This window comes from Amblyomma americanum, chromosome 2, assembly GCF_052857255.1.
Source record: "Amblyomma americanum isolate KBUSLIRL-KWMA chromosome 2, ASM5285725v1, whole genome shotgun sequence".
NCBI classification, from domain to species: domain Eukaryota; kingdom Metazoa; phylum Arthropoda; class Arachnida; order Ixodida; family Ixodidae; genus Amblyomma; species Amblyomma americanum.
Genome location: NC_135498.1, coordinates 9,036,731 through 9,060,779, shown reverse-complemented (window position 1 = coordinate 9,060,779; position 24,049 = coordinate 9,036,731). Strand labels below are relative to the sequence as shown.

The 24,049-nt window shown below is 42.3% G+C and overlaps 2 protein-coding genes across 5 annotated transcripts in view; one reads left to right on the top strand and one right to left on the bottom strand.

The window, feature by feature from the left end:
* Positions 1-858: 858 nt before the first annotated feature.
* Positions 859-20,495, bottom strand: PhKgamma (phosphorylase kinase gamma). Of its 3 annotated transcripts, none has more exons than XM_077652973.1 (15): positions 20,356-20,492; positions 19,792-19,914; positions 19,195-19,367; positions 16,175-16,229; positions 14,784-14,849; positions 12,246-12,318; positions 11,251-11,341; positions 10,680-10,770; positions 10,501-10,530; positions 7,133-7,256; positions 6,261-6,341; positions 5,351-5,380; positions 4,907-4,951; positions 4,474-4,590; positions 859-2,226 (listed from the first exon to the last, which is right to left on the bottom strand). In XM_077652973.1, exons 2-15 carry the CDS (start codon positions 19,893-19,895, stop codon positions 2,089-2,091), a joined length of 1,218 nt encoding a protein of 405 aa, XP_077509099.1. In that variant the 5' UTR covers positions 19,896-19,914; positions 20,356-20,492; the 3' UTR covers positions 859-2,088. The 3 variants fall into 3 exon arrangements, with proteins under 3 accessions (XP_077509099.1, XP_077509100.1, XP_077509101.1); XM_077652974.1 differs by having other exon boundaries at positions 19,792-19,910; positions 20,356-20,488; XM_077652975.1 differs by lacking the exon at positions 5,351-5,380 and having other exon boundaries at positions 20,356-20,495.
* An 86-nt stretch (positions 20,496-20,581) lies between these two features.
* LIMK1 (LIM domain kinase 1) overlaps positions 20,582-24,049 on the top strand; it is a 45,594-nt gene continuing 42,126 nt past the window's right edge. Inside the window, exons 1-3 of one of the 2 annotated variants that reach the window (XM_077652971.1) lie at positions 20,582-20,829; positions 23,467-23,602; positions 23,937-24,046. In XM_077652971.1, coding sequence (XP_077509097.1) covers positions 23,519-23,602; positions 23,937-24,046 — 194 coding nt within the window. In that variant the 5' untranslated portion in view covers positions 20,582-20,829; positions 23,467-23,518. Of the gene's footprint in view, positions 20,830-21,546; positions 21,997-23,466; positions 23,603-23,936; positions 24,047-24,049 lie in introns of those variants that run through there. The other variant, XM_077652972.1, reaches the window with a different exon arrangement.

The following is a 24,049-nucleotide window of genomic DNA, read 5'->3' as shown; positions in this document are numbered from 1 at the left end:
TATGAAGCATAGCACGGGAAGCTTGCTGTTTAACACGCAGGGCAAATGGCTGCGCCGATGGCCAAGTGGTCTAGAGCAGTGGCAGGCAAAGCCAATCTTCACACTACCATGGATATGAATCCAGCTTGAGGCATTTTTCTGCATTGGCAGGTCGCCATTGTGAAGCCCGACGGCGGTAGCCGGGTTTTCACAGCAAACGGGCTTCTATGCTATCGCACAAAGATCAAAACATTTAGACTGCCGCTGTTTCACAAGTGCAAAGGACACCGCAGACAATCTGTTGGCTTACCGACAAGGCGCTGCAGGCATTGAGTCAACAACAGAAGTTTATTTTCCAAACTATTTATAAAATATACAGGTTCTGTGTGTTAGGTATGGCTTACGACCGTGAAGCCTCCTGGAAAGGCTGCTAAATCTCGTGTAGGAAAAGGCTGCTCGGCAGATTCACATCGGTATGCCAAACATGGTGCAGTGATCCCACCTACCCCCCGCCTGGTACGAAGTGACATAGAGAATCTGTTCTGGTACATTAGGCTCTGGGAAAGGGCTACTTAATTACTATTCTAGTACCAGGATGAGAGAAGACTGATGGAAGCCTACATCAGACAGCATGCATACAGTACAGTTAGCAAAGAACATAGCCTTGTGAAAAGTTTGTTGCTCACTGCAATGAGTATGTGGCTGGTGCGGAAACACTACAGAACTGTCTCGGGCACACGCAAACAAGCAAAAAATAAGACTAGGCAAGAGGATTCTCAAAAGCCCAATGTGGTATGCCTAGGTGTGGTGTGCTCTCATAAATGCTTGTGGCGTGCACAAACCCGCTGCCTATTTCTTGCGGTCATTGAAGACACAAAATGCATTGCATACGTATATTTATTTTGTCTGTGCTTCGAAAGCACACATTGAATAAGTTGCTATCTGATGCAAACCTCTTGCGAACATACGAGAGCATAGTCATCATCTATACAATAAAGCCTTCGCTTGTGAGGTTTGACTTATATTAAAGGAGAGACAAATATGCACTACTTGCGCAATAAAAACCAGTCCTTGCAAAATGCCTTCCAAGCATACATCACCTTTTGCTCATCAAAAAACCGTAACTTACAACCCAGAACAGACATGTACCTGCAAAAGACTGGCATGCCTGAATCTGCTGCACTTATTCAGGTTTGAGCTTGTGTGGGAACAAAGAGTTTGGTGAAAAAGGAACAAGGTGCCAATGTACAGCACAAATGCCCCCAGCAATGTACAGTGACTCTCAAAAATGCACATTCCAATTTTCATAGCTCATACTACTTTTATGTGAAGGGTACATGGTACCTAGCTACACTAGTGACAAGCCACTACAGCAACCTCAGCTACTGAACAAAGAATCTTGAGATTCACAGAATTATGCCGCTGATCCCTTTCCACCTGCATTTCTTTGTCCAAAGTCAAATGCTACCAACAGCCTGTGTCTTCTAACAGTGAGATAAAAAGCCAATAGTTTCATCTTAGTCAGCAAGCTACATCTCCCACTAACCACATCCTCAGACAATCTCAAAAGTCACGGGCCTGCTGGAAACTTAGTATGGGACGGTAGCCTGTATACAACCTTGCACAAGAAAATCAGGCTGCTCTCAGTAAAATATGACCTGCCAATTGCACTCTTTCATACAGCTCTTGTTCCTCAGACAGATGAAATCTAAGACACCATCTGAAGCTAAAGAAAGATCTTTTGCAATTACCTGCTTCATTTGACTAGGAAAGGAAGTGTGCAAAACAAGCCTGCATAACTTTTTATGCCTCATGTCCTTGTAAACAATCCCATCAATGCCTTTCAAAAATAGTCACCCATTAAAAGAATAAGCAACAAAAGTTGCAATATCTTCCAGGCATTGTCCAAATCTCCATTTTCAGGGGCATTGGACTATGTACAGTAACCCAACACATGTTGAGGAGGGGGTGATACAGGCATAACTGATGCATGCATATTGTCACAAGCTTGCTTGGTGCCAGGGCACAACTGTACGAGGAACAAGGTGCTTGTAGTGTCTTGATGCAAGCGCTCGGGGTGATGGCCTTGGGCAGAAAACGTAGTTTTGCTTAGGCAGCTACTTGAGTTTCTTCATACATCTGCCGCAGCTCTATCTTGGGGTGATTCTCGAAAAGAGCGGCTCGATTCTGCATCTCCCCTTTCTTGACCCAGTGGCAGTAAACTCTGAAGGCACAGCCGTCGATTACCTGCAGGGAATGTACAAAACAGTACTCCTCTTGATGCGAGCACCACAATTCTTAACCCCTTAAGGGTTCATTAAAAAAAGAAAGATACCAAAATGGTTCATTTTTCAATGAAATGAAATTCTTCAATAACACAAAAATATCTGAAAAAGTTTTAAAGCAGAGAATAATGTTTTATTAGCCATACATTTTTCACACTTGGAGCTTCATAAAAGGGTTGGTTTTGAACAGCAATACACAAAATGCACTGTTCATTCATCGATTCCCTTCAAATTACTGGAGACAGCACTCAGAACACAGCACTCCGTGCAGGGCCTTCTCGCACCACCTACACTAGGCTTTCTTCATCTTAGGGCTCGAAGTCGTTTCACTATTTCCTTCACTTGAAGAATATAACACTCTTCTGCACTATAACTCTGCACGGATGATGCCATGTTTGTTTGAAAGCGCAGGAAAATCTCATGCTAACAGGGTGAGCCTCGGCACAAAAGGAAGTCCTTCTGCCATACAATTCAATAAAAGCGCTAATGAAAGAACGGTGCTATCATCTATATTCTAAATGTAAAAACATCGCCTAACTGGTACTCCCCGTCGAAAGCCATTTTTAAAGCAGTGAAACACAAGTAAGAAAAGTGGAAATCGTTCATGATGAGCTGAGGTCGTCATGAACCCTTAAGGGGTTAAGATAAGAATACTACAGGAAAGCTGAGCTTCCTGAAAGAGCAAGGCTTCGCAAAAAAAAAAAAAGGCTAAAAATACACATTCACTGATGGTTTGTTTCATACAAGGGGTGTGCAAATAAGCATGTTTTGAATGTATATCAGATAAATTTAGATTTCTGAAAGGCAAATATTTGAATCGCTGAATAATTACACCTCCGGACAGTTAATCATGGCAGTAAGGCCCCCACAGTTCACCTTTGCAAATTGGAAACCTTAGAGGCAATGCCACCATTGCAATGTGTGCCCGCATAGTGTGTGGCTTCTCTCTTTTCCATTCCCTGCAAAAGACTGCCTCACGCAATTATCGGCAGTATGTTTTCTGAATGAACGCGGTCTGCCCAATCTACCTGAGTGGCCTATTTTGTGCACGCAACAGCTCTGTGTTGTGTTGGTGGACCCAACGCATGCCCAACAGTTCTCTCCGATCACTGGATGCGGTAAGTGGGAGTGCGCCTTTACTAGGAATGCCGTAAGCCTCGCAACGGTTCATTTTGAGTGCAAAAATATTGTGACTAGCCACCATTAATTAGCATTGCACTTAAAACTGGTCACAAGGAACTTGTATCATGGGCAAGCCTAAGAAGTATAGCCCAACCAAGGATAACCATGTGACATTACAAAAGGCTTGTACTCAATGCACCATATTGAGCACTCGCCACAATGATGCAGTATACTGACCTACCCACCTTGAATAGCACTCCAGTTGCATGTATTCTACTAAAAATGAAATGGTCCCGCAATTAATTCCCTTCCTGAGCACCATATTTGCAGTTTTCACTATTTGAATGTCGAACTTGCTATTTGATAAATTCGATTTGAGCTGAAATTTTGCAACTTGTGTGCTATCATCTACGTATTTCTGTGCTAAGACCCTTCACAACTCCCACCTATGATACTGGCTGAAGCCTTGAACAGTGTGCTGACTTGGGCTAGTCATTACACTTACACTGTTTGAAGACACACCACTAAGGCTGAAGACAAAGAATGCGACTCCATAAGTGCACACTATGAGAGGAAGTTTGTTTTCACTGAGAAGCTACATCATAATACAAAAGGAGGTGGATGAGGAGGAAAAGGAAAGGTGCCATAACTATCTCACTAAGGCACTTGAAGTATACATATATGACAGGCACAACACATGCCTACATCCCAAGAGGTGCACGCTAGACAGTCCAGGTGCACAATGCTCTTCAAATGCAACAGAAATTGCTGGTAAACCCCAGGCACTTTCAGGACGGCTTTATGACTGGACAGTGCTCTCTTCCTGCCCTGAGAGAGGAAGTGGCGGCTGGTTACTGAGGAATGGCCCCGTCTCAAAATAAGAGGTCAGAGAACTGCTTGAGAGGGGCAGTGCACGTCATAAGACATAGGCAAGAAAGAGAGTGAGCAGTTGTCCTTATTGCTTAATCTTGTCTGCACTGTTGATTCACAGGTCAGGATATCCATGCTAGTTGGATGCTTGTTTACAAAAACCCTTAGCCACTCAGGCAATGCAGATTTAAGAATACACTGAGATCAGCGACAATACCTTGCGCAAGGTCTTGATACGGTATGGGTTGGTACGTGCAATATTCAGGGACAGTGGCTCAGGTGTGTATCGCAGCCGACGAATTCGCACCAGTGCTCTGACACAGAGGATGCCAAACTGCAGTGAGAGAAGTAAAAGAATTCACAGTGACAATCGCTGAAAGCAACAACAAGAAATGATCTTTTTTTTTTACATTACACAAGCATGACACAACCAACAGTAAGTATACAGGATATGAATCACTTAATTTTGTTCCCTTGATAATTCAACATTGCCATACTTACTAATGTCATGTATGTTGCAACTAGCTTTTTCTCCCCCTCAGAAAAGGGCTTTCATGGTTCAAGTAGTGTCACCCACAGAAATATGTTGCACCAAAACACGGAATACCCTTTCGTTAATATTAACAGGCTGTACGAAAGAGCTCATTTACCTGAAAAGTTTTCTTTGCATTGAAGATACGCTTTTGCACTCCCACCTAAAAGTGAATTAAAAAACAAAAACATCGCAGTCAAGCAAGGCACACATGACCATTATCTACAACTCTACATTCAAGGCACCAGAACAACACTGACACAAGCTTGAGGGAGGGGGTAACATAATAGTTGCACTAAAAAATATCACTTCTTGTTAACATCAAAAAGAACATGCTGAAGTACAAAATTTAGTACAATGACCTAGTATGAATGTAAGACGCTGCACTACAGATTTTTCATTTTACTCTATTGATGCTTCATGTACCAACAGATGAATGCTACAACCTATGTATGTCACTAGTGCAAGCAATGTACTCTGGGTACTACCAACAACAACATGCACTAATTGCTATAGATTTGAGATGCAAAGTCAACCAAACAGCATCACTAGCAGTACTCACTTCTTCGGCGACGAAAACGGACGCACGCTTCTACACGAGTCACAAGACAAGAGAGAAACAAGCAGAACGGATATGCGTAAAACATGAGGATTCAGAGCAACACCAATCAGAGCATGCAAACATGGCATGGCTTTGTATGCAGCAAGCGTGGTACACATAGCATAGGACAAGAAATTGCGCTATAAGCATGCTTTAGCGTTTGCCAGCTTTAGCACTGTATTAAAGTGGCTATTTAAGGAGTGGTCACTACTATCTGTGGCTACTGCACACAAACTAAGTCAGCAATTCCTCACAAAAATGCACCAAAAGATGAGTGCTTTATAAATGCTGTGCAATTTTTCCTTGCTCCCTAGTACTTCAATAAACATGCAGTCAGATATGCAGGACAAGCCTACACAACACAGACCTTTGACAGTGCAGCCGAATCACTACTAAGGCATGTTACATGCGGCTGACAACAGCAAGCAAACAAGATAGAGATTCAGGTTTGGGAGCATAAGAATGCACTACAGATAATATTGTGACAGGAAGGAGGCCACCTAGGGCTATTTAAGAGACAGGCCTCGCACGCAGTTGCACAAGCAGGCTTGCCTGCACATCTCAATGCAACTACGGTTGCCAACATCATGGAAAGAAGCAGAACTGGAGTTCAACCATCTCCGTACCGTCAGCTAGTTGGATTCAGGGACCTTACTGGGAGTGCATGCAACACATTTTAGTCAAGAAGCCATTGTGCATTTGGCACAATGATTAGCAAAAGCACTAGCAGCAGTGAGAAAAAAAGAAAAGCACATTTTTCAGGAGATGGATCACTGAAACATCCTTAAATTTCATTACAGTCTCAGTGATGTGCACAAAGGGAGAGGACAAAAAAATGAAAACGATAAAAGACAACAATTTAGCGACTTACAACTGCCTTGAAGAAGCTATGATCCAAAGCTTGAGAAGCATCCAGCCGCTGCCTTGGGTCAACAACGAGTAGCTTGCTTATCTAGTAAAAAAGACAAACATTATTACCAGTCCAAATAAAAGGAACAATGTGGCATGGGACAAGGCCACGGCATGCTCAGAATTGCAGCTTTGCATTTCACCTCCAATTTACCCTACTCTAATAATTTCTTAAAATAGCTCTTAGCAACAAGGAATAACTTATGAGATGGCCACAGTGATATTGTCAATACTGACTGCAATGTGCTAACGTGCACCAAAGACATGCAAGTTACTCAGCAGAAGTGGAAGAATAAAACACTGGCACAGCAATTTTTGGTGTTCCGCAGGAATAGTTAACACTGTAGTAACTCTGTAAAGACAGCAAAGATGCCTTGCTTATATATATATATATATATATATATCAACCTTGCATAAAAAATAAGCTGGACAAAGTTGTCTAAAAGTAACAAGCTCAGAAATCTGCAGTCAAACGCCTTAATAACCTTACCAATTATTCGGTCAAGTTTTTTATTGTTTCATTTTTTTCCCCTAAAACTTTGCACATCAACAAGTGCGGGCATTTTCCTTCTGAACATGTACTTTTGATGTCTAATTAGAATTATTGAAATTTTAGATGTTTTGTGCAAACACGCCACTCAATCATAAAGCTGAGCAATATGGTATCATGTTTTCAAGGAGGAATTATTTTTAGCACAACACACAGCGCCTGTCTTGTCCCCTTTACATGTTGCGCTAAAAAGAATTCCGCCTTGAAAACATGAACAAACTAGCCCCCAAGCAAACACTGCTGAAATATGGTATCAGCATAGGTACAAAGATTAATGCCCTCACCAAGTCCTTGGGAGCTTCTGTGATGTCATCCCACTCTGGGCTACAGAACTCGTATTTGCCTTCCATGATGTTTCGCAGCATCACCATCTGCTTTCGGTGCCAGAATGGTGGGAATCCCACCAGCCTACATGCAAAATAAAATGCAAACGATAACATTTTACAATGTAACTCAACAATGACGGCTATCATGCTTATTATTGTGTTATAATTTTACAACTGAGAAAAAAAAGGAAGCGGCCTAGTGCTAAAATTCCTTTTAAACCATTTTTCAACATACTGGACTACCACCATTTTGTAAATCGTGGGGTTTAATGTACCAAAGCAACACATGGGTTATTGGAAGGCTCCGGATTAATTTGGACCACCTGGGGTTCTTTTAATGTGCAATAATACTGCACAGCACACAGGCGCTTTTGTATTTCACCTCCATCGAAATAGCTTGCTGCGGATGGGATCGAACATGTGGCCTTGAATTGTCAGCCAAAGCCATGGAGGTGCTACAACAGTTTGGACTAACATCGTTTTTGCTCCAAGTTATCAATGGGTACGGCCTCACCAGAGGCGGCAAACACCCCTCAAAGGAGGCCGCAGTTAATCCCCTAGCGCAGCACGCACTACGCGGAGGTGGTGGGTTCGGATCCCGCCAGTGGCATGTAGTTGGTTCAATGCGTTCCCATTAGAAGTGCTATTTTGGCTAAAAACACTGACCGTCCGCAGCGACTTTCGCAGCTTCGCCAAGAGAAGGGAAGTGCAATCTGAGTGCAGTGGTGGAGGAAGAGGTGGGTGATAGGTGGCAAACAGAAGAGTGGAGAGGATGACAGTGAGGCAGGGGTTCCCAACGCAAGGCCTGCCACGTGCTTAGGACCCACGAAAGAAGCGCGGCGCATAGAGAAAATATGAACACAACGTGCGCCTCTGCCACTGACAGCAGCAGCAGCGGTGGCAGACTGCTCTCTCCCTCCTCCTTTTTTCCTCTCCAGTTGTTGAGCGCCCAACTGGCACCTCTCGATAGAGGCGCCGCCTCGCGTAATCAATCACCACCGCTTTCCGTGGCGAAGCGAAGCGCAGAGTTGCGAAATACCAAGTTTCTGCTATGACATGCCACATGCTCACACATACTCTGTTGCATGAATCATACCGATATGCTGTGAATTTTTGTCTTCTACTTTCGATAAATTCTTTTTCACGTAAAAAATGATCACACTACTAATTTCCCATTGATCAGCAAAGCAAATTTATAAAATAAACAAACATTCCCCTATGTTTTTCTTGGTTTCAGTGACTGCTGCGCATCTGGTTCCTAGAGTGTGCGTTCAGTTCAAGATCAAATGTGAATGAGTTCCCCAAAATCATTCAATGGCAAATATTATTTGAACCTAATGAGATTAAATGTTCCCGAGTAGCAGCCGAATAAGGACATTAGGTGTAAATGCCATTCGATTCGATTCGAACTGCATTAAATTTGCTAGTGTGACAGGGGCATATGAAAAACTTGAAGGGACCAGCAAATTTGTTTGTCTTAGTTGATCTTAACAGAAGTGCCCCAAAAAAGATGCGAGCATGCTAGGTGTGTCCATATATATGTTGCATGAAAACAATGAATAAAATAGTCTTTCATCAGAGTAAATAATTGCAAGTAGACTGATTACTGCACTACGCATGAAGGGAGCTCAAGGCTGATAGCCTTGAAACGAAAGCCTTGAACAAAGGAACAAGAATGCAACGTGAGTAACAATGTCGCAATATAAGGAAAGACGAGTAGAAGTTTAGGAACAAAATCACCGTAGCAAATGACTTTCACGCACCCTTTCTATTATAGAGAGCCGCATAAAAAATTACCAGTAAGACCAACATGAAGATGAGTGCAGAGTCCTACTTGCTGTCACCGCGTCCGACTGTGCGTCTTAGATGCCTCATTGTAAAAACAAAACTTCTCCTAGTCGCTCAACCGAGCGGTGAGTCATGCCTCCAGAACATCAGTGGCCATTACCAGCAACATTTAAATGAGTCGTTGGCTTGCGCACAAACGTCGAAAAATTGCACGAGTTCTATGTTGCCAAAAAGTGAGTCAGATACGTCAGTGAGAGGGCCTTTTCCGTGCACTCGAAGCGGATTACTGCCATTAGTGTGCGGCATTGTGAACGTTGAGGGAGTCTGCCTCACTTTCACAGAACGAAACGAAGATCTTTACAATGCCTTCAAGTCGTGCATATTTTATCGCGTTTCTTCGGGACGACGCGTCGAATCCACGATCAATATGCAAGTGCACCGTCTCACTCAGTCTCTGGCGAAGTTTGACTGCTTGACCGCTGCTCCGACATGTGCTGATCGATATTTGTGGCTCAGAGCTTCTTTCTTTTTTTTTTTTTCCGTTTCCCTAAGTAGGGGGCCAACCTGCACGACGCATCAACCAATATGCGAGTAAATATGCTATACTGTGGTTTTGTCACCGTGTAATATTCGATTTTAACGCAAATATTCCATTATAACGCAAGGTGCGACCTGTAACTTCTATTTTCAAAAAAACAAAATCTGCATTACATTCGAGTAAATACAATACTAGCTGGAAAGATCAGCACAAAGTGGCAGCAGTAGTCTCGAACCCTTTTAACTGCAGGTACTATTTACGGATGGCCCCATATGGTGAAGACATGAGCATGCAGAACTTTTGTAGAAGACTCACTGTACTGAATGATAAGCAATGTTTATTGCTCACATAACTTCCCCTAAAGAATGTTTTTCAGGAGACATCCTGTAATCTGTCAATATACTATTTCAACTAATATGGGTGATGCACTTTTTGACTGCTCCAATGAATTTGAACTGCACTGTATTTGTATTTGCACTTTATTTATGGTGTGACAGAGAGGAAGAGAAGCATCCTCGTCATCCATCATTGCAATAAACATTGCTTAAAAAAAAAGAAAAAAAAGAGAACCTTCAGCAACAACTGCCTTCCAGTGCTGAATATTTCAACTACCGATAACTCTGCTTGCAATTTGCATGGCAGCAATAAGTGATAAAATTGAAACTGGCAAAACACTTCCTGTGCATATTCTTCGCATGGGTAGCCCGACGCACAAGATGAGTATGTTAAAGTATAGAGAATGAAGAAAATTTGTAACATTTACTACATTCTAATGGTGCTAAAGCTTCCATGAAAATTTTTTCCAAGAACTTATCTTATGAAACAGCCCATTCGTTATCCACTAATGCCCAAAAAGCAAGAACTGTATGTGCTAGCATTTTAACTAGCTATGAATCACTTTGTCTGTGAAAACCTCCATGAATGTCAAGGCTGTTGCAGCTACAATATTGCGGCAGAAATGAATTGCAAATGTCACCATTAGCAGGCCTGCAGTACTTACAGCGTATACATGATGACTCCGCAAGCCCAGCTGAAAAAAAAAAAGCAAAAAAGATTTTCATATGAAACAAAAGGGCCTTCCACAGGGAAAAACTAGAATATTAACCTTTAATCAAATGAAAACATTTGTAGGTCATGCAGCAATGAAGATAAGAATTCAACACATATTCTGACACTTACATATCAACTTGCTTGTTATAGCCCTCGGAACATTCATACATTGATGCCTTCAACAGCTCAGGTGCCAAGTAGCCAGGTGTACCGCAGAGCTCTGTGTTATCAGAAACACATATTTCAAATTTTAGGTAATCTTTATTTTGAAATAAATTACAATATATGTCATGGGTAACAAGGTTAATAAAAAGGCAGCTTCCTGCCCGATCAGGCTATCCAAGCCTTGACAACAGAGGCATCTACAAATAAAATTTAAACATAGCACTGATAATACAATATATCAAAGTTTCACTGAGTAATGCAACATGAACAAAAATGTGGATTGCAGTACATAATGCTCAACATATATGACAAACAGGAACTCCAGAAGGCAAATATATAATAAATGAAAATAACAGGAATATTCGACAGATGCTTGAGTACATTATAAAATTTAACAGAAAGCTTATCGTGCATTGTTTCCTTCTACTCCTCTATTGCAAAAGCACCCGGCAAAGAGCTTCTAGTAACTAAAATTTTTTCAAAAGAAAAGCACTTGAAAATGTGGCCATTCACTTGAATAATATAAGGTGCATACCTGATAAAGTTTCACCTTCGGCTAACTGGGTGGCAAAACCGAAGTCAGTGACCTTGACATTCAACTCGTCATCCAGGAGTATGTTTTCTGGCTAAAGAAGAGAAAAGGTCCAAGCATGAGAACAAAACCATGCATGTTGCATCCAACCTCACCACCCCCTCCTCTCCAAAAAGCCTGTGCACTCCTCTTCTGTTTCCGATCTGATGGACTACAGAGGTAGCAATATCATTACAAGAAAGAGTTCCTCGGCAGAAGAATGTTCCATTTTACTGAATACTCTAAAAAAAGTCACCTAAAAGTAAACATTCTTTGCTGTGGCTGATATTACGACATCGTGTTTGGATTCATCATGTATGGATGGATCGCTTAATGGATTCACTAGTTCACTCACTGATTCATGCAGTATTTACAGCTATGTGAGGAATTACAGAAGGAATGGGAGACCAGGTCAGGCACAAGAACATGTTCCAACAAAATGATGGGTGCATAGACCATTGTCTGGTCCACTCACAAAGTAGATCAAGATGAAATAAAGAGTGACAAAAATTGGTTGGGTAATCTGCAAAGCATACTTTCATAGGTACAAGTTACTTCAAGTGTTTTAGCAGCAGTACACTTGTACCACCACAAATGGCCAACAAAGTTGTGGGGAAAAAAGAATAAGAAAACAGAAGCAAGATTAAAATGAAAATAAGAAACATGGTGAAGTTGTACAAATAAAAACTCAGAAATACGACGATTGTACTAAGTATAATTTTACACCTGCAATGAAACAAGCGTGCTACCCTTCATGAGCATCACTGCTTGATATGGTGCCACTCAAGGCGCAGAAATAAGGCTGAAATGAAATGGCTTCCACACAAACACCTGCAAGCACACTGTATCTTACAAGAATATTGCAATAGTTATTGTAAGATGGGTTGCAACCAGCTTTGCTTTCAGTTTGACAAATGGACTAATGAAGTTTCTAGTAATTCATTGCAACCAACACTCACTTTAAGGTCTCGATGGACAATGCCTTTTGAATGTATGAACTCAACTGCTTCAAATAGTTGCTTCATGATACTCCTGCAAATAGAGAGAACGAGGAAGAGAGAACAAAGAAAACAGCTGTGAGCATAATGATGCAAGACATTGTAGGATCGAATAATTCGATATTCGGTTCATATTCGTAATCGAGAATTTCCGAGCACAGTCAGTCCCTCATACACTGAACTCGAAGGGGATCGCAAAATAGTTTGATATATGAAACGTGGTAACTGATGACCTTATCTGTAAGCCAGAAGCGTGAATATGTACAGTGCACCCACATTAGCGGCATGCTTCCTGCATTGACGTGCTGCTTGCTAACATACTGGCAGCACACCGCTAACTGAGTGGCTCTAGGCCTAGCTCACTTTGCATCGAAGCCGCAGCAGACGGTGCTTTGGACGAACCTACTGTCGATCATAAGAAGTCTAATGCTGTCACCAGCACACTGTAAACGCAATAGCATCTTAATTAAAATTAGGCTACAGTTGATTTTTGCGTTGCCTTCTGCAGCGAAGCAGACTATGAGATAGCCTCCGCAAGGTTTCAGTCAGCTAGGCCGGCTTCACTGCATGAAAACCGGCGCACTGAACACCGGCTTCCTTGAATGAGAGCACTGTGTTGTTGAAAATAAGCACGCCAGACTGAAGGCCACACTCAAGCACACCCCATGTTCACCTTGTCTCGCGATTTTACAGCACTTGCGCTGCCAGCAGATGCCCAAGGCTGCACAGCCGACCAACCCAGCTTCATGCGCGAAAAGTGACCAGGGCAGCGCCATTAGGAGAAGTGCCACTAGCACAGGCGTGGCACGCAGTTCGATGTATTGAATGCCCCGCTGAACGGGAGTTTGATAAACGCGAAAAACACTGCTATAGCTTCACATGGTTTTTCAAGGGGATATTCTGAAAGTTTGAAATAAGCAATAATTAAATATATTGGGGTCTGATGTATCCGGGATTGACTGTATTTGAAAAATCCAGAATATTTTCCAGTGATTGTATATCATGCTGACTTTCATCAATTCGACTCTGGCGAAACCACAACATCTGGGCAAGTTATCCAACTATCTAGTTTAAAGTGACAAGAAAACAATACAAAGGTCCTCTTGGCTTCCTTTCCTTATCCATGGTATGTCGTGTAAACCGATCACATGCGGGCGCTGCTAGGCTATTTCATGCGAAATTCCACAAGTGGGCTTTCCCACACTTTCCCACTCCTGGCGCAGTGGTTAAGCGATGCGCCACTACCCTGTGATGGTATATTCTGCCACTGGTACGGCTTGTGCGACCCAGGCTGCTCTTCTCAAGCAATCATTGATTTAACTGCCACCTGCTATGGTGGTCAGTTTGCTCACAGTCCGGTAGGCAGGTTATGATGATGCCACAAGATCACGTGACCTATGTGGCACAGCAAGATTGATGAAGCAGCCAGCTTCTCCGGCTGCGAGGCTTCAAATGGTCACCAATGCAACGCCAATGCTGACGCTAACGCCGAACCATTTTTTCTGACATGGGGGAACTAACACCCTCGTGTTATAAGTACCGCGTTATCTGCAGAAATCATCTTTCCAAAAATCATTTCTTTGCGTGCATAAGCAGCCCAAAACAGCAGCTTTTGCTACTTCTGCCGGGTCAACTGTCAAGTCGGAGGAGCGACCTAGAGCCATAATTAAAGCTATCTACGCACTCTACGCTTGCGAGTTCTGTGTTCCACTTTTTCATTGTGTGCATGGTATGCAGTAAAATAAAGGCTGAATTGTTTTTAAAGTGGCCTAGTTTTAAACTGAGCTTTGTGACTGGAGAGTGGGAATTTATCACAGCTGTGAGGCACTATGTGTATGCACAGACACGAGTATTTACAGCTACAGATTTCGAGCAGTAAAGGCGAAATGCAATGAACAGCCAAGTTCAACCCTGATATGGCAAATGAACATTCTGGCACTTGTTCTGCTGCAGAGCCCATGGCAGGAGATACTGTGGGCTGCACCGTGCTTCAGCGGCAACCGTGTCAGGGCAGAAATAAACAAGAAAAATGTCTGTGGACCATGTCCCACATGACAATATTAATTACTTTATTTCATGAAGATTAATCAGTGCACTTACCAATTAGTAGAAGCCACATTCACTGAGCAATGTCAAATGGCTGAGACCAATTGACCGAATTTTACACTTCACTCAATCAGTTCTGCCAGCAGAATCAAGTGGCCATGGCAAGTTGACTGTTTTAGTAATAAGCAAGAATACTGCCTGTGTAGGGGCAAGCTGTGTTAAAGTAACAGAAATGAACTCAGGGCTTCAATTTATCAAAAACTATAACTGCTATTGCTGCCATTAGATGCACAAATATATCACTGAAATACCCATAATTCTGCGCTTGTTAGTTTTCTCTTAATAAGAAATAGAAGAAAGAGTGCTGGAATTGCTCATTCTGCACCTCTAGTGACCACAAGTATTCAACTGCTATACAGCACTATAATAAGAGGAACAGAAGTGTATATTTACTTTGTCTTTTTCTCCGAAAGGGCAACAACACTGGTGAGGTAGTCAAAGAGCTCCCCATGTCGGCACCTAGAAAAACCAATAAGGTCAGTGGTATGAGTACCATGGCCTGTACGCAATTATATTTGCGATGGCCATATAATGCTTGATAATGAGCACATGACTGCCACCTGAACACAGCCGATTTGTGGTATGCCCACATGCACAAGGTTTGAAAGCAACCTTATTAATGCGAGGAACGAGTGCACCAACCCTTGTTGCTATCGGTCACCATTTCACTCTAAAAGCCACAAAACAATCGTAACAGAAACAGCCAACTCCACAAATGTACAATGCTCATTTAGATAAAATTTGCTTTCCGCTGTGCACAAATAGAGATAGCACACTATAAGCGAAATTTCATACCACAATGCTCCTATCAGCTGATGTGATTCTGTCACTGTTATCAGCTGGTTTGATGAATAATAAACTGAGTACTGATGCTTCTTGATTATGTGTATATCGCAAGAATGAGACCCTGGCAACTAATTGAACTGATTTATTTACATTCATTGCATATGAACATTCGTGAAAGAGCAGGCAAAAAAAAAAAAGGCAAGTATAGCTAATACATGCAATACTCTGGCGCCACTGTGTGGCATGCAACCCACTTAAGTCAGATACCTCATAGGTCCTTGCCCAAAAAAGTAGCGCTGCTATGGCATGCATTTCAGCGATATTAGGAAACCATTTCCTCAAGCTGCTTTCTTGAAAGGTGGAACAAAACAAAACCCAAGTGACTGAGTCAGCTCTGAGTTAGCCTTGACGACTTTCATAGTCAGCTCTTAATGGTAGATGTGTACCCTAGTGTCTGAGTGTATTTCTGGAACAAAAAATAAACTGCTCTACCAGCACACAACCAGTGGTTGTTGAACTCCAGTTTTTGAGTATAAATATAGTTGCACCACTCCATACTTCATTTTGCTGACTCTACCTTCTGGTGAACCAAGATAATCAAAGGCTTCAGTGTAGCTTCACTGGCAACATAATAATGTGATAATATGATCACGTTTCTTAAATGCAATACTACAGTACTTAGCAATACACATTAACACACTGGCATGTTAGCTGCAATGGTGAAAACACAGGCTGAGCAGCATGAAAGTTTGGCCAATTTTCCAACACAAAAGAAATAGCAGTTGAAGCCACAATCACCACAACCATGAATTGGCAACCTTCTGGATTTTTTCAATGAAGACTGCCTTCAAAGGCTCATTTAGCACTTGTACATGCACGAATACATGTTATGTGCTCGTCAAATATGAAAACTGTGCAAAAAACAAAATGAAGCATTTGTGTGCAGTGCAATGCTGCCGACAGTAATGCACTTTCACAATGAGAAAAGCTATACTCACAGTTCCAGCACCAAAAAGATAAAAGTAGTTGACTCAAATACGTCATGCAGCTCAACTGTAAGCAGAACAAACATGCCAGTTTAGGCAGGCAATCATGTCAGCGCGTCACCATGTTCTCTCAGTGCACTGACATCAAAGAGCAGTAAACAGACGCCTTTACATACAATATTAGGGAGTACGCAACTGATTCTCAAGCGCTAGCAGGTAATGGACCTCTAAAACAAAGCTGCAACTCTTGTGACAAGATGCAACCATCCTTTCTTGTGACCATGAATAAAAAATAAACTGCTTAGGATGAAGTAAAAAACTGGTTTTAAACAGGCCTTCTTAACATGGAGTACTTTAGGCTGAAATTTGGCCAAGATTTTGCTGACATCAAGGCTGCACACCAGTCCTCTGCCTTTCATCACAAAATGGCTATGGCCACAAAGACTGAAACAAAGGAATAAAATTCAAAACATAGAAGACACTTCCTTACCAAGGTTACTAAAATCTTCCAGGGACCAGTTATTTACATAGCGCTCAAAAGAGGTACACCACTGTTTGGCATGGTTAATATACAGGAGCTTGAAGTATGGTAAGCCCCACCTCAGAAGAGACAAAGAGGTCCGGTTTGGCGTGCCTCTTTTCCTTCATGGCTCAATGTCCAGGTACAGATGCACTCAGTATTAGTTATGACATGCAAAACATAGTTGGAGCTTCCTTTACGAACTAATGAAAGCATAGCAGTGACTAGACTATGCATTTTGCTCCCAATCGAAAGTGTAGACATTTCTGTAGCAGGTACTGCAACTTTGTTAATCACTATGAAATGAAAATAGCACTACAGTTGACAGCGGCATGTTGCAGGTCATACTGTACACAACTGTACATGTCTGGTCCCCTGCCATTTCCTGAACATTTCCAGCAGCCAGAGGCTTATAACCATCTACTTCTATGCCCACCAGAGAGCTGTGCCAGTATATGCTGTGCGTTAAGCACCATACGTTTCCTCCACAAAATTTTTGGGAATTGTGCTTCCTTAAATTTTCAGATAAATATCATTCCTTTGCAAATGTGCGCACCACCACATAGTATTTACCACTTGCATTTTGAAACATCCACTATAAATTTAGATATTTTTTTGCCAGTTCCTCAAGACTTTGCATATGTGCAATAGTGGTGCAGCATTGCAACTACTTGTATGAGCAAGCATGTCTTGTTTTTAGCTGGCAGAGTAGGCCCTTCACCTTCTATGCATGTTGGGCTATCTACATGCCCAGTCACCTCAAGAACTGCTGGAGATAGTGCAATGACAGAGGTATCATTTTATTCAGTCTTTTAGTTTGCCAGGATTAATATTTTGTAATTTGTTCCCTCTTTATTATTATTTTCTTAGGGCAACCATCTGTAGCTGTTTTACTGCAAACAGCTTGTAAAACAAGACAAGACTTCAGTTAAGTCTTCACTAACCTGGTACAGTAGTTCCTTCTCATTGTGTGCATGAACTGCTAAAGAAATAATTCTCAGTTCAGTATTTGCTGAAGTAATGGGGCCTCAATGCAATTTTGATCAATGAAAAGAGCAATGAACTTCCTTTATTATCCATTTATTTTATTAAAATTTTACCTGTCCAATTTCGGTAAAATGATCACACTGATTATTCTGTTTCGCTCTGTAACTCAAGACAGCCTTACACTGTTTGGCCAGAAAGAGGAGTAAGTTGTTAATTACATTATCTTTTATTTCAATTTGAATTAGTAATAACAAATTTGGCAAACCTAGCAATGAATGGGATTTAAGATACAATTTTCATCAGTTCTAGTTTACCATGACACTGATTTTGAGGCCAGCACAGTTTTTGGGAGAGACAAAAGAAGAGAGCTAACAATACCTAATGGTTATCCAGTGAGCTTCCTTCTCACACAAAACAGCAAACTAGCTGCCATGGCAGCTTTAGTATTTGGCTGCTAAGTACAAGGTCAAAGAAACGAATCCTGGCCATGACAGCCACAAGGCAAAATGCAAAAATGCCCACGTGCTCCGTTATGTTTGTACATGTCAACCCCATATAATTCAAATCAAATCAGTTTATGCAAAGATCCTCAGATGCTCAGGGGTGCGAACAAAAAGGCTTAAAAAAGCTTGACAAGGTCAGTGCCCCCAAAAAGGCATACAGTGGAAAATGTGGGATGGTACAAAACAGGGCACAAATTTGCACAACATAGCTGCTCACTAACAAAAAGGCATAGAGGACAAAACCATAACACATATAACAAAGACAAATAATTTCAGCTTGGGGAACAAGGAAGATGTGGTGTACAATAAGTGTTTGACATTAGAAAAGAACAGGATACAAGAAAAAAAGAAAACACTCTGAAATGTACACATTACACGGAGCAGACAGAGAGCCAACTATATTGACATGTGTATTTACGTTTAGGTTACAGAAACATACTGCGTAAATCCTTGAATGATCAATTGGTAAGATTTGTGTTATCTTCTCTAGGCATTTAGTTTAGGATAAATGGCAAACAAAATTTCAGCATTTGTTTTCCATAATTTGTGTGGCATAAATCAACTTTCCGTTTTTCTAGATTGCGTGTACAATACACAATATGGTTTGTCGTAAGCCGGCTAGTTTACATAGGCGTATAATCACTGTACAGGTACAATGTTAAATTTTCTAAACAATTCGCCTGTGTGTGAACAACAAGGGACATTACCAATAACACGGATTACTAGTTTCTGTGGACGTAACAGGTCACTAATAATTTCAAGCATTACCCTTGTTGCCCAGACAAACATGCCACAATTAATCTGGAGTCCTCGCCACAGCATCCCTTCAAAGCTCACGTGCAACTTCAGGATGTCAAATGCCACATACCAAACTACAAATAGCAAGCTGTTGGACCTATAGTGCCCAGTACGTAGTTGTAGAGCTATAAGTTGCAGAACAGTGCTCAATTTTCATCTCCAGAGTGTTTCATTTTTGCTGCAGTACAACATGCTACATAAACAATTATAGTAACAATGCTTACTAATGTAGGGGTGGCCAGCGACTCTCTTCAGCACTTCGATTTCCCTTTTCGTCGCTTGGTAGAGACTTGTTGGCCCCGACCCATCAGTGTCTGAGCTGATATCGATGATCTTTGCAGCAAACTCTTCCCCCGTCTCCTTGTTGATGCACCGTCTCACCGTGCTACTGATTCCTCTATAACAAGATATCAGGTTTTGGCACCATGACGTAAAGTGAAGTTTTGATGGCGACATGAATGTCACCACCATTACTGACAAGTAAGGGCGCAATTTTAGCTGGCTGTAACAACATGCTCTCAAAGATTACAAAAAGCTGACAATGGTAGAGCACTCAAACTCTTGGCAAATAACGGTTCGTGCTGTACGCTGCAATCTGTTCAGGTCACGACAGGCAATGTAGTACAATAATTAAATTTCGTTGGCAAAGGAGATCTCCTCTCAATCTCTTAGGAAGAAAACAAGTGCTCATTTGCTTCTGGTACAAGCCACCCTACTTAGTTCACTTCCATCCAACAGCCTTCACGTCCAATATGCTGGATTCAAGAAAGGGTGGTACCACGAAACAAAGAAACCATGACGTGAACAAGGTAAGGTGTTACCTTCCCAATATCTCTTTTGGCTCGTACTTCGCGTAGAATTCTTTGGCAACATCCTTGTCAGGAAGATCATCCTCTTGACGCTCATGTAACTTCGGGGCAACCATCACATTAGCTTTAACCTACCTGGAATCAACGTGCGGCAACGTTAGAAATGACATTCAAAAGGCAGCGCGTTTTTTGCGCTGCCAAGCGCACCACGGCTGCACACCACAAAGCTTTATTTTGCGCCACATCAGAAAGAAGCTTTATATAGCATCAGATGGGATATGGCCGAGCTGGCTATTGCATTGCTAAAGTTCTCAGCCTTCTCAATCTCAGCCTAAACAACAAAAATTATCTAACGAGTTGATACACAGTGCACTCTCTCGGGCAGCTCTAGCTCATGAAGACCGACCTTAAACCATGACCGCGAAAGGGAACTGCGCCGAGCGGTATAATTGAGTAGAAATTAGTCGCACAACCGAGTTCGGCACGAAACTCCACAGTGCCAGGGAACAATAGGTCGTTTTCCACGACGTTTTGGCCAGTCGCTAGCGCATCTTAAAGTTGGGGTCGATCGCTCACCTCAAACGATTGCAGTTAAATCCCAATCATGCTATTTTCGAGGCTTCATCCTACGAAATGCAGGGGGCGAACATCAGTTGCCCTGCCACGCCGAGCACTACGGCAAATCTGAAAGCACGATGAAAAATAAAACAAACCTCCTCTCGCGTGAGGGCATAACAGATGGCGCAGCGGGCGGACGCTCGCTAGCGCTCGCTCACTTCCGCGCATCGCGCGTCGCGCATGCGCAGAGTGATAGAAAATGTGTCTGGTGTCTGACATGGAGGAGGCGTCAGGTTAATATCTAAATTTGCTTCTGAAATAACCGGTAGTGCCTAACTAACAACGGCTAACCCGCTTCACTAACACTCGATAACGATGGAATTTCAACTTGACAGAAGAGCTGCCGTTGACTTGTGCAAGCTGTCTAAATGTGATTGAGGACGACGAGTATCTGCAGGCGCTCCACACGGTGTGGCATACTGATTGTTTCAGGTGAGATACCTGTTTGTTGCTTACCTTGTTGTGCCCTTATTAGCCGTGGAAAGTACACTATTGTTTTCGTTGTGTTCCATTAATGTGGCCGTTTAGCATACCGGACACGAGGGAAGTTTCAGACGGCATCTTTTCTTTTTGTTTTAGTTTTGAAACTGCGAGCACGCTCCTTCGTGTCAACAGGAGGAATATATCAAATCCGCTTTAATTCTTGCTCACCGTATTAAGCTCAGAATTTAATTTGACGGTAATTGATGAATTGTATTGAGCATTTGAGCGCAGTTGCGGAATTTCGGTCCGTAATCTCTACCATCTTGAAGTTCTACACTCCAGGAAGCTTCCGAGTCGTAACCTTAATCGATGTCTTTCTGTCATTGTGCACAAGGCTGCCTCCGTGTTTTGAAGGTTTGTTGGACCCTCCCCTATTTGCATTGCGGCAGAAGGGCAAGCCTGTTACCTCCGGGTGTCGCATGTGCTCGGATCCGCGACCTAGCGCATAAGTCCCGCCGACCTGCATATCCTCCCGCGGTGGCCCAAATGCATAGTTCGGAAGCGAAGTCTTTTCAGCCTGTGCGGCACTCGTACGAGCGTAACCGGGTAGCTTTTGTTTGTGTCGTTGTGTGCACGCGCTGCTGCCCAAGACGCAGTGGTTTTCTCTGAGTCATCGGATCTGTATCGATTCGGAAGTGTGCTCTCATCGGGCGTTTGCAGATATCTGCGTACGCGAATGCGCGCGCGGTGCGCCACTCCTCTTATCTGTTTGCCCCGGTGCTATCCACGTCGTTCGCTGAATTCCTTGCGTAGTACGCATGCCTCTGGGGCTTTGAATGGGATATCCCGTTCTTCGTTGCTGCGTTGCTCAGCACTCTGTTCCGTTTCTTCTACGGCGTTGCGCGCTTTTTTCTTCCTCGCGTGCAATGCAGCGGTACGAAGCTCACCGTGATGTCAGATTGCTTGTCAGTAGCAGACTTTGAGTAGAATGTGCAGCTTGAGCGCTAGTTTTTCGTCGTGAGTCATGCTCCAACACTGTCGAGTCTTTTAGTTTCGCTTCTTGTTTTTCTTGCGCGACTTTTTACCGTCTTGTCTCAGCTTGTACTGTGACAAGTAGTCAGGCCTCTGGGACGCTCTGGGCACTCGGCACCTAGCGCTTGGCTCTGCAGTATTGTGGTATGTGGACGGAAAGTTGCTTGCACAAACGCAGATAACTGCTGAAGAGGCACATTGCATGGTTCGATCTGCAAGTGCCTTGTTTCCATGTGCAAAGGTCATGTCTAGGTTGCTCAAGAAATTTGCAAGATTTGCCTTTTTCTCTTTTGCATAAGCTTAAAAATATAATTCTAAGTGTTACTTCTTGTTTCGTGTTTACCCAAATACATTAAGGGGCTGCATCTTTTTTCTTAAGTGCATGTCAGATTCAGAGCTCTTCTGGGCCTTTTAAAGTTTCTGCTGCGAAGGGGAATTGTATTGCAGACATCATTGTGCTGCAAAGTACTTTTTCTTTTATTTATTCTACAAAGTGAAAGTGTGTTAGTGGGCATCTGCTATTCACACAGGAGGAAGTGTTTATTGCCTTATCTTTCTTATTATAGTCATCTAAGCATACTGTTGGTATCGCTTTTAACAGATTCCTGAGTACATATTAATAAATATAGATGTTTTGTTCTTAGCACATACAAAAGAAGCATTTAGAGCACATTTTCTGCTTTTGATAGATCAATGACACTAAAGACATCTAAAAGCCAATCATTGCATTTAGCATCAAAATAGTAGTATGGAGTCTACCTTTGTAATCTGTTAGGAAGCCAAGCTGACCGAAAGAGTGTTCGTTAGTAAATCCAAGGCAGTGATTGGCAGTGACTGCGGCCTTTACTGATGCATGTATTCGTCCCGAACGAAGAATGCACTAGATGGGTGCATAACATTGATCCCCTTTGAGATAAATGTTGTCTTTCGTGAATAAGTTTTGAATGCAATTCAGATTTATATTTTCTAAACATTTTTTTTTGTGAGTGAATGAATAAACGTATACTGGGGTACATATCAAAACTCAAGCAAGGTCTTTTGTGGAAAAGTAACATACTTGTTGGTACTTGTACTTGGTTGGTGCAAAGCGGAAGTTCTTTTTTGTAAAATGAATGTCAAGCTTATTTTCTTGTCCTGAACTGTACGATAACTTCCGCCTATAAAACATCCGATAGAGCAAAAGTTCTGTCATTTATATTCTAAACGCAACAAAGCATAAAAAGCTGCAGTAGAGGTTGGCAGCTGCAGATGAGTCATGCAGATGTTACGTGTGTCATGAACTTCCCCTTTACACTTTGTTGCTTCTCTGTTCATGTGTCAATGTTCTTAGCTATTTGCTCCCTAGCTGAGTGGAAGCTTTTGGCCAGTTCTTATTTGCTTCACATATTTGTGCTCGGAAAAGAAATCAACAGTAGAAATTTTTGTTGAAACTGCTTCTCAGGTGCCTACCAACTTGTTGTTGGCTTTTATGTGGTCTGTTAGGTGACTCATTGTGTAGTTGTCTGTTCTTATCGCTTGTACAATCTGCCTGGTGAAAACTTGAGCCAACTTCAGTGCTCTAATTGCAGATTTGTGCGAAACTTGTCATGATGTCTTTGCTGCTTGCAATTGCAGGTGCTCCGTGTGTGATGCTTCCTTGAACAGCTGGTACTTTGAGAAAGATGGGATGCTGTTCTGCAAGAGTGACTACCTGTCCAACTACGGCGAGGCCTGCCAGAATTGCTCTGAAATTATTACAGGTCCTGTCATGGTAAGCTTCAAGAATTTTAAAGAAATCCAAAATGCAGGTGTGCATATTATTTGTGCATATTATTTGTCTGCAGTGTTGTTGCACACAGTTTCTGTGGTCAGTTTTAGGTAGTCGTGATTTAAAACTAGCAAAAGGTGAGGTTACAATATCGAAACCCTTTTACTGCTGCCTGCAATCAGTGCCGAGCGATGAGGGCAGAAAGGTCCACTTCATTATTATTTACTAAGAAATTGACCCAGATTGTCGCATTCGTTTACTAGTGGTCAAAATAAATTTTCAAAGCATGTGCAACTGAATTTTTGGTACACGAATTTTTTATACTCGCATCTTCTAGGTTGCGGGAGACCACAAATTTCATCCCGAGTGCTTCTGCTGTGCCAGCTGTAATGCATTTATTGGCGATGGAGATGCATATGCTCTAGTGGAACGCTCTAAACTTTATTGGTA